General features: G+C 39.6%; 1 protein-coding gene across 2 annotated transcripts; it reads right to left on the bottom strand.

Annotated features, from left to right (window-relative positions):
- Positions 1-680: 680 nt before the first annotated feature.
- LOC107570370 (vitellogenin-like) lies at positions 681-8,875 on the bottom strand. Of its 2 annotated transcripts, XM_016256601.1 has the most exons (33): positions 8,821-8,875; positions 8,700-8,720; positions 8,440-8,591; positions 8,092-8,343; positions 7,854-8,015; positions 7,549-7,697; positions 7,286-7,436; positions 7,019-7,176; positions 6,770-6,935; positions 6,562-6,687; positions 6,258-6,476; positions 5,954-6,171; positions 5,777-5,874; positions 5,538-5,662; positions 5,309-5,410; positions 5,104-5,223; positions 4,780-4,966; positions 4,330-4,696; positions 4,125-4,236; positions 3,840-4,044; positions 3,523-3,758; positions 3,400-3,444; positions 3,207-3,284; positions 2,903-3,109; positions 2,662-2,804; positions 2,431-2,569; positions 2,209-2,338; positions 1,902-2,085; positions 1,701-1,795; positions 1,520-1,614; positions 1,261-1,426; positions 1,015-1,176; positions 681-850 (listed from the first exon to the last, which is right to left on the bottom strand). In XM_016256601.1, exons 1-33 carry the CDS (start codon positions 8,858-8,860, stop codon positions 747-749), a joined length of 4,914 nt encoding a protein of 1,637 aa, XP_016112087.1. In that variant the 5' UTR covers positions 8,861-8,875; the 3' UTR covers positions 681-746. The 2 variants fall into 2 exon arrangements, with proteins under 2 accessions (XP_016112087.1, XP_016112086.1); XM_016256600.1 differs by lacking the exons at positions 681-850; positions 1,015-1,176; positions 1,261-1,426; ... (2 more) ...; positions 1,902-2,085; positions 2,209-2,338 and having other exon boundaries at positions 2,442-2,543; positions 8,821-8,860.
- Positions 8,876-9,135: the final 260 nt, after the last annotated feature.

Genomic DNA, 9,135 nt, shown 5'->3' with positions numbered 1-9,135 from the left:
AAAAATGTAACATGCCTTCCCCTTCATGTCAGCCACTACTATTCCATTTTTTTCAAGGTCAAAGGTTTGAGTGGATCCCTATCCAAGATATACATTAAAGATGGCATTGCATTGGGTTTATTTTACTAATAACTGACTAACAGGCTTGTTTTTCTTTGAATCAGTGTTTTTGTGTTTCTTGCTTTAACATGGTTAAAATAGTTAAAGTATGTCTTAAAATAGTTAATGTCCTCAGAGGCCATTTTTTCTTTACATGCACTTCGAGACTCAAGATGATGGTAATACCTAATTTATGCTTGAATTAAAAAAAGCACCGATTTTTGATTTTTTGAAATTGATTACATCGATGAGAGTTCTGTATGAACAGCTGATTCAGGTGATACTATTTCGAAGACATAGTTCTATAATTCCACAAACTTAGAATAGTATTCACTCGTTTAGCTTGTTGTAGGTAAATGCCTTAATATTCAGTATCTGAGTCTTATATAGTGTCAGGTTATAGTATTTTACAGTATGTGTCCCTAGTATTACTTTTAGTGCTCTTAAAATATTATAACAATATGTCATTGAAAACCCCATTGTTGTGTGTCCCCTCAATATATATAGTGGTTACAACAGACAACAGTAGGAAATATAGTGCACCAGTTGTTATTAGACAAATGTTCAGAATGCTTGTTCACATTTATTGAAAATCAATTAAATTGCTTCAATTGTTGTATTAGGTACTACTGAGCCAAGAAGTGGGTTTAAGCACACTGTTCACTGCAGCGACAGGCCACATGAGCATCTGTAGTCTCTCTCAAGTCTACACTCTTCTCATAAATTCCATCAAGCATGTTGAGGTTAGAGACTGTAACACAGAATTAAAAAATGCATATGATGTTTAGAAACCAAATGATATATTTTCCCGCTCAGCCTATGTTAATCATTTTGCTTTTTAAGATGTAAAATCTGCTTTGTAAAGCAAAACCAGGTGACAATCACTTGACTAGAGTCATGTCAGCCTTCACTTACGTGTGGACAGGCAGTGGTATCCAATAGTGACAGGGGTGGTTCTGATTGGTTTACAGCCTGGCAGACAGCGCAGCACAGGCTCAACAGAGTAGCATTTAGATTCCTGGCCATTCAATATCACCTGCTTCTCCAACTTCACCGATTCAAGTTTCATACGGCATTCTGATAGAGGAAACATATTTATTTTAAAAATGTCTTTAAAACATATGATATTTTTTGTAATACACAGTGTCAGACAAATCTTACGGCTGGCATCACGGCAGCTCTCAGCAGGAAGCACCCATGAGTGGGCAAAGCTCACTGAATTCTTGGTCAGGTATCCACTGGGTGTGGTGTACTCCTGTCTGATTTCCCCATCAGCTTTTCCACAGAGTCCACAAGTCTGTCCTTTCATCCAGTCTGCAACTTGGATCTATAAATGAAAAATTGCATACTCAAACTCTGGATGATGGGTTTTTGTTGCAGAAACACAGTAGCTGATAAATGCTTATTAACTTGCAGTCACCTTCCAATGACCACTGGCAAAGTAGACTTCCTGAAGCCCATGACCAGAAGCATAAAGTGACAAACCATCAGCCTTCTCCCGGATCTGGATGGAGCCTAAACAAGAAGGGCAATTTAATTTACATTAGCTGAACAAGTTATGTGAAGTTATTCAAAGAGACCACATGGTCCTTAGAACCTACCTGAGGGATGCTGGTAGGGAAGGCTGCTGATGGGCACTTCCATTTCATTAATTTTAACTTTTGCCTGGGTGCCCAAAGCATACAGGTCGACATTGCTGTTAAAGACAGGTGATTGACTCAGTGCAGTGGTAATGAAATGATAACCACAGTAAGCAATCCTGCATATTATATGGATACCAGTTCACAAGAGAGTGAACTTACATATCAGCAAGTTTAATGTTCAGGTGGTTTTCTTCAGACTCCTCATCCTTCTTCAAGAGAACAACAAATTTCAGCTCAGGTGTGCAGTCCTGAGCCAAGACTTGGTAGCAAGAAATGGGCATTTCGTTCTTGTACCTCCTGTTGTTGAACGTAGTGATTGTGTCCTGCATCATGCTGCATTGTGCTAAAAATAGGAAATCAAAAACAAGTGTGGCTATGTGTGGTTTCGGAATATATTTAATGTTATTTTTATTTTTTTATTTTTTTTGACAAGGTAATTTCAGTATGTCATGTTATATATTTGTACCTGTGGTGCAATCATAGATATAGTTCTGGACTCTGAACAGAATGTCTTGATCAATATGAATAGAAAGAGTTCCATCTGGATTGATGGGTACAGTGACAGGGAGAGGAATAGCTATCCTTGACAGTGTCATCTAGAACAACAGAAAATTGTTACAGTATTTACAGTACTTTTTCTTATTTTATCTCTAAGTGAGTCATAGTTTAAATATTACTGGCCACTCGCCTCTGGAACCCTTACTATGACATTCAGGGACCTTTTACTGGGCAAGGCCACAGTCAGTTCAATCTCCTTCTCACTGTTTGTGGCTCTTTCAAACCTGAACCCTGCCTGTAACGCTGCCATAGGAATATGCTTAGACAGCCTGTTTAAAAAGTGATACGTAAGGGGGGGAAAGTCTTTAAAATATAACATTTATGCAGTTACCACAAAATAGTTTTTGATCATTGTGTTTACTTTTTGGCATAGTTGGTGATTAAAATTGGAAGCTCCTCCCATTCCCACTCTAGACGGACAGCAGGGAATTCTCCAAGTATTCCAGCTTCAGCTTTAGTAATGACTGCATATTGTTGACACTCTGTACCCCAGGCAACCTTGGTCTGAAGATAAAAAAATAATATACAATTTGGACCAGCAGATCATCAAGCACAGAATTAGACTTTTTTAGGAATTTCAGCCACATGAGCTCTGATCTTACAGTGACTTTGTGCTTGCTCAGCAGGACACCATCAGCACACAACTTCCAGTTGTCATTCTCAGCAATGGAAGAAGCAATGAGCTGCACCCTTGCAGATGGCTTGTCAAAGAAAGCTGCAAGCTGGTAACCCAACAACTTGCGATCTACTCTAACAGCACGGGCAATGATGACAAAAACTGGTGGAACAGTATTCCCAAGATATTTAGCCTGAAAGAATGAACAAGCATTTAAACTTCATTCAAGAAATTTGAAATGATTTTGTAGATTTTCTTATGGACAAAACAAATCACAGAAATTGATTCACCTGTTTCTGGAAACGCTCAAAACTAGATGCAGCGCTTCCACTGCTTACTGCCTTTGAGGATCCATGGTGTGCCATGTACTGCAAAGTTTTTGTATAATATTAACTGAACTAGAAGGAACTCAGTCTCTCCAAATAAAGATACATACAGTTATTTTTGAAAAGTAATGAGTAAAAATTATTATTTAGTAATTGCCTGATCTTTGTGGAATTTCTTGAAGGGGTCTATGGGATTGGCAGTCTAAAATCCCATAAGAAAAAATGTTGAGAGATTGATGATAAAAAATGTTAGCTAACAAGCAAGATCCCTGGTCCTCACCTCTGTCACACGAGAGCTGGACATGGAGGAGCTTGAACTGCTGCTGTTGCTGTTGCTTTCAGAAGAAATGGGCCTGTTTTTATCTTCAGTCTCCAGGATTTCCCTCAATTTCAACAAGAAGGCCTTCCCTTCTGGAGTCTCCTCATCAATGAGACTGATTTGCTTAAGGAGCCTCTCAGCAGCTCTAGGACCAACTTGGACTTCAAGTTCCAGTCTTTCAACTGTAGGACCTTCAGCTAAATCCAAAACCACAAAACAAATTATCATTATCTGTTAATACATCATGCAAATTCAACTAATTTTGATTCTAAAAATACCTCTTGCCACTGTAGCACGTGCTGAGTGTTGTCCAATTATGTAGAACAGAGGATCATTTCTGATAAAAGCAGCATTGTGAGAGTGCACCTCAACGCATCCCTTGATTTCAATGTATGGGACAGCAAGACAGAGAGTCTTGTCAAATGGAGCAGAAGCTCTCACAGGAGCCTCAGGTGGCATCTCAGGATCAAGGATCTCAGATGACTAAAAAAAAATGTATAAGCATTGTAACATCAAAAGAAGTCTTTGCATACTTCCACATGCAGTATACATGTGTGGCTTACCGATCCAGCAAGATCTGTCTGGCGGTTTTGCAATGACAACTCCGGTACCAATTGAACAATCCTCTCAGCAGTAGGATCTTCAATATTTCTGGCCACTGCAAGAGTCTCAAAGCTGTCAAAACAAGTAAATATTGGAGAAAACTTAAATTTTTAGAGATATCCTATATTCATTGGTGCTATGCTGGCATGACTGAGATTTTGTTACCTCATAGCAGCGATATGTTCAGGAACCTCGACAGGCAGAGCCTCCACCTTGTAGTTGCCCTTGAGAATGTCTGCTCTTACAGCCACTTTTCCAGGAGCAATTGTACGGATCTTTCCTCTAGCCATAACAGCAGCTTGGATCAAGGCAGTGTTCACTCCCATCACAGCAAATTTATGCACAGCAATACTGCAATAAGAATAAGAGAGATTGTGTTTTTGAAAACCATATTTGCATACAGTATTTAATGCATTTGTAAAAGTGTACCTTGGTCTAGCTTCAGCTTGGAGTTGAACATCAGTCTTCTTCAGCTGCTCAAGAGTCATAGTCTCAATCTCCTCAGGGAGAGGAGGTGTAATGGTGGCCTGGACTAGAAGGATGAACAGAACAATATAAAACTAAGAAGTGACTCCCTCATGTCCAAGGAAAAATTCTAAATGAAAAAAATCTCACCATTGATGGATGCAGCACCAACAGCAGCAGAGTACATACTGAGCTCCATGGGCAAACCAACTGCTGTTGGCAAGATACGACGCATTTCAGCTATAAGCAGGGGTTTGGCATACTGCAAGGCAATTCCTTCCTGCAAAGCTTTAAGAGCCGCCTTCAACAATTCACGTGATTTGGGTCCAGTGGCAAGCTGGGATAGTGTTAATTAAAAGACACAAAATAAATCTAAAAAAATTTAAGAATCTAACATCTGAAGAAATAACTCAGGGTGAGATTGACCTTAGAGTTATGCTCATAAAAGAGGATATATGAACTTGAACACAATACCGATATTGCTTGTTCAATGATGGTCCTGTCAATTCTGGCAAAAGCCACCTCCTGTCCAAACAGTTTGACATAGGCTGAAGCCAGTGGTTGACTGGTTGGCAGAGCCTTCCAATTTATGAGCTGAAGGAGCATACAGAAATCATGGGTTTAATTTTAATGTCATGTCTTAAATTCATTAGCAAACAACAAAATACAAATAACTTACTGCTCTCAGGGTGCGCTTAATCTTTGTGATACGGTCAACACTTTCATCTGCAGCAGGAGATTTCAGAAGAGCCTCCTGGATTCCTTCAGTTCTCACTCCAATCTGTTTCAAAGTAGCAATTGAGAGAAGACTATAAAAAGATTGTAAAACAATAAATTAGATTTCAATAATAAATCGATAAAACTGGTGAAAATAGAGAAAGTAATGATTTTTTTTTTTGGCAGTCCACCTCAAGAACATCAGCAGCAGCTCCAGCCAGATAAGCACGTGTTTTAGCTACAACAGCTCTGGGCAGGATGGTGGCAGCATCATTGATCATGTAGGCACTGCCAGCAGCTCCAACCATAAGTGGAGCTGCACAGAGACATAGGTAAGAATACCATTGATGGGTAGGTATTTTATGAAAAGCCCAAAGCATGCTCTCTTATGAAGAGATACATTACAAATGTCTTGGTTTTCAAGACTTACTGTGATAGATGTCAAACTTAAGGGCTCTGCTGAACTGAAAACTAAGCCTGTCCAGCTTGGGACTCAAAAGCTTGATAGCAACATGAGCTGCACCAGCACTAAAATGGATAAACAGCTTAACATCAGCTTCTGATCATGTGAAGTGATGAGATATTACATACAAATAATTATACTTACACAGCTGCCATATCAGGAGCAGTGATTCTGGTCAAGGACTTGATGTGGGAATAGGTAAAGCTCGCAACCTGCATGTTAGTTTCAGTCTTTAAAGAACCAGCAAGACTTGACATGAGAGCCACTGAGGGCTTGGTTTCAAACAACACAATACAAGCAACCATGCGAACTTCTGGGTGGAGAGATCTGTCCAATACAAGCTGCAGGGCCACTGGCTGAACCTGTGGCAAGAAACAAGATCAGTATATTATTGGAAGAAAATGTGCATAATCATATTTTAATCATTCCTTTGATGTTGGCCATTTACCAGTTTGGGCTCTTTCTTGGCAATGTTCCTCAGGGCCAAGATGGCATCAACCTGAACACTAAGGGGCAGAGATGTAGCTGCAGTTCTCATTCCAGGCAGGAGCTTCATGATGGGTTTAAGACTAGCAGGATGACCAGCATTGCCCAGAACTTTAAGAGCCAAAGTGATTTCAGGAATGTTATTCTTAGAAGTAGCTTCTGCAGCAATCTCATGGATGGGCTGAGGAATGTGATACACATACAGTACAATTAGAAAACAGCAAATGGCAAATCCCTATCAGATATTTAAGGCTTGAATTGTTTACCCCGAGGAGCTCGGCAGAGCAAGTGGGAACTTCAACACAGTGCTTGGCAATCATGGAACCATATCCGAGCATTACAACGTCATGCAGAGCTGGGATTGTGGAGAGTTTCTCATGCCAAGCCAAACTCTGTTCAAAAGGATATGAGAATGATTTGTCTGGTTTAGCAACATACTTAGAACAGAACTTTTGTATAATTATATATACCCACAGCTGTCAACTGGATGGTGTCCAAATCAGCAGTGACCATTTGCAAAGCAACCACAAGAGCCTGAATGAACTCTGGAAGGGTAAGTTCACCAGCCAGGAACTTCTCCTTGATGAATTTTACAATGACTGGTGTGCCAACAGCAGGAAGAGCATCTAGAATCCAGCGCCTAACAGATTCATTGTTTTATGTACAACATTTTTAAGGATTCTCTTTAACTAAAATTTGCTAACGTTTTCCCCAAAATTCTACCTGTACACTGGTTCATTCTTGAACTGAGTCCAGATATCCTCAATATTCTCCAGGGTGGCAGCACGCAGGAGCTGAACGAGCTGAACAAACTTAAGTGGAGCGTCATCATGGACCATGGCCACATTGTTCACAACCAAGTGCTTCAGGACCTCCACAATCTAGAAAAAGGCAATGGTCAGGCATCAAGTCTTGACAGTTCAATGTGGATGGATTTTCTTACAATCAAAAGCTTTGATGCATTACAGGTAAATTAATCTACACCTTTACCTGTGCTGGTGCATTGCTGATCTTTATGAGTTGGATGGGAGTCTGAAGAATCTCAGTTGAAAACTCATATTGCAGGGATCCACGGGCCATGTAATCAGCTTTGTTTGGAACAACAGGGGTCTTTTCTATCTCAACAAAAGCCAAGATTTGTCTGTAACACACACCCAATTGTTTCTGTACATGAACCATTTTTGAAAAATAATGAAATGTGTTAGAAATATTGCTGCTTCATATTTCTAAATCTCACAGCTTATCAAGCATACTTTGCTTCCATCATTGCTGCACCATGGATCTCATTGAAGGGTGAAAACTGATGCACTTCCTCAACTGTTGCCTCAGTGATCAGTGCACCAGTGGAAGATGGTTTCATAATGTAATTGTAAGTTGCAGTTTCAATCAGACTCTTGACCCTCTGTTGAGAGACAGGTAAGTATCCATTTTTTGACTCTAGATAATGATTTATTGATAATCTTTTAGAAGTGCAAGATAATTCATCAACATTTTTGGTCCACGTTCTCAGAAGAGAAATCCTTTCAATCTTTAAGTCCATTCCTGTCTTTTTCTTTACCTTTGTGCATTCAGCACACCTCTCAGTGTATGCCAAGCCAACATCCTTCATGATTCTCTCCTGGCAGTGGCTCAGATCCTTAGACTTGGTAACGGTAATGTGGTTGGTCTTTGGATCCTCATTGATGACATAGTGGGTCCTGCACACTCCCTGAGCTCCAGCCTTGAAGGACGAGTCAAAAAATAAGATGGCAGAACTTAAATTAGTTTTAAAAAATGTACTAGGATTACTTACTCACCTCTTGCAGTTCATAGATGTTCTGGGTCCTCTTGAGGTTGAGCTGAAGGATGTTGAGGATACCTCTGTGTAAATTCAGTACCGTAGGGGAGACTCCTGCCGGGGCAAATACCTTTCCAACCACACCATTAGCATACTCAAACTTGATGGGAATCTGAAGCTGAGCAGCCAGTGCTGAGGTGAGCTTAGTGGCAGGAACAAATGGATCCTTGGGCCAAATACCAGCATACTCGTGGATTAGAGGATCCATGAGCTGTAAGGGGACATTTTCCATTTAAATTATTGTCATTGCAATCTTGTAACAGTAGTGGCTAGCAGAGACTTTTTTGTGTGTTTTAACAGTCATTACCTTCATCAGGAAGGTGTTCTCGGTGACTGCACTGAGGTGAACCTTACTGTTGACTTTTATACCTGCTCTGGCCAGACCTTCTTGAGGAAGACCGCCCAAGAGTAGAGCCTCATAGTTGTACACATAGGTCTTATCAGGGGCAAACTCTGGAACTGAAACATAATTTATATTGACTATATTTTATTCTGTTTTAAGACATTTATTGTGTTGTAGATGTATAATTAATTTGTCGCTTAAAAGAAAACCAAATCAACACTTACCAAGGTTAATCTGTTGACTCGCTACAAGAAACAAATAATTTAATGAGACAAAACCCTGAAAATAAAGTTTTTGCATAGAATAACATTTTTTAAACACCGCGTACTCAAAAATCTGACTTACCCACAAAGGCTAGGGTCAAGGCAAGCACAACAGCTCTCATGGCTGGTGGTTTGTGAAGAATGCAAGAAAAGGACAGACCTTTATAGTTTCTGTTTTTGCTGACCACATAATAATTCTAAAATAATGATTAACAAATGTTTCTATGATTGCATCTTAGAACTGAGACTACGCTTTATTTGGTTAGTTGATAAATAGATATCAATTAGAGGTTAGGTTACCCTGGCCTCTCATCATGTCATCCTTAGGTTAAAGTCCACAGTGAAACATAGTATTCTTTTTCTAATTAAATATTTAATTATTTAATTTAATGATTCA

The sequence above is a fragment of the Sinocyclocheilus grahami genome, unplaced genomic scaffold, assembly GCF_001515645.1.
Source record: "Sinocyclocheilus grahami isolate Dianchi unplaced genomic scaffold, SAMN03320097.WGS_v1.1 scaffold1449.1, whole genome shotgun sequence".
Classification (NCBI taxonomy): Eukaryota; Metazoa; Chordata; class Actinopteri; order Cypriniformes; family Cyprinidae; genus Sinocyclocheilus; species Sinocyclocheilus grahami.
Note: the sequence above shows the minus strand (reverse complement) of the source record. Positions and strands in the feature narration are given on the sequence as shown.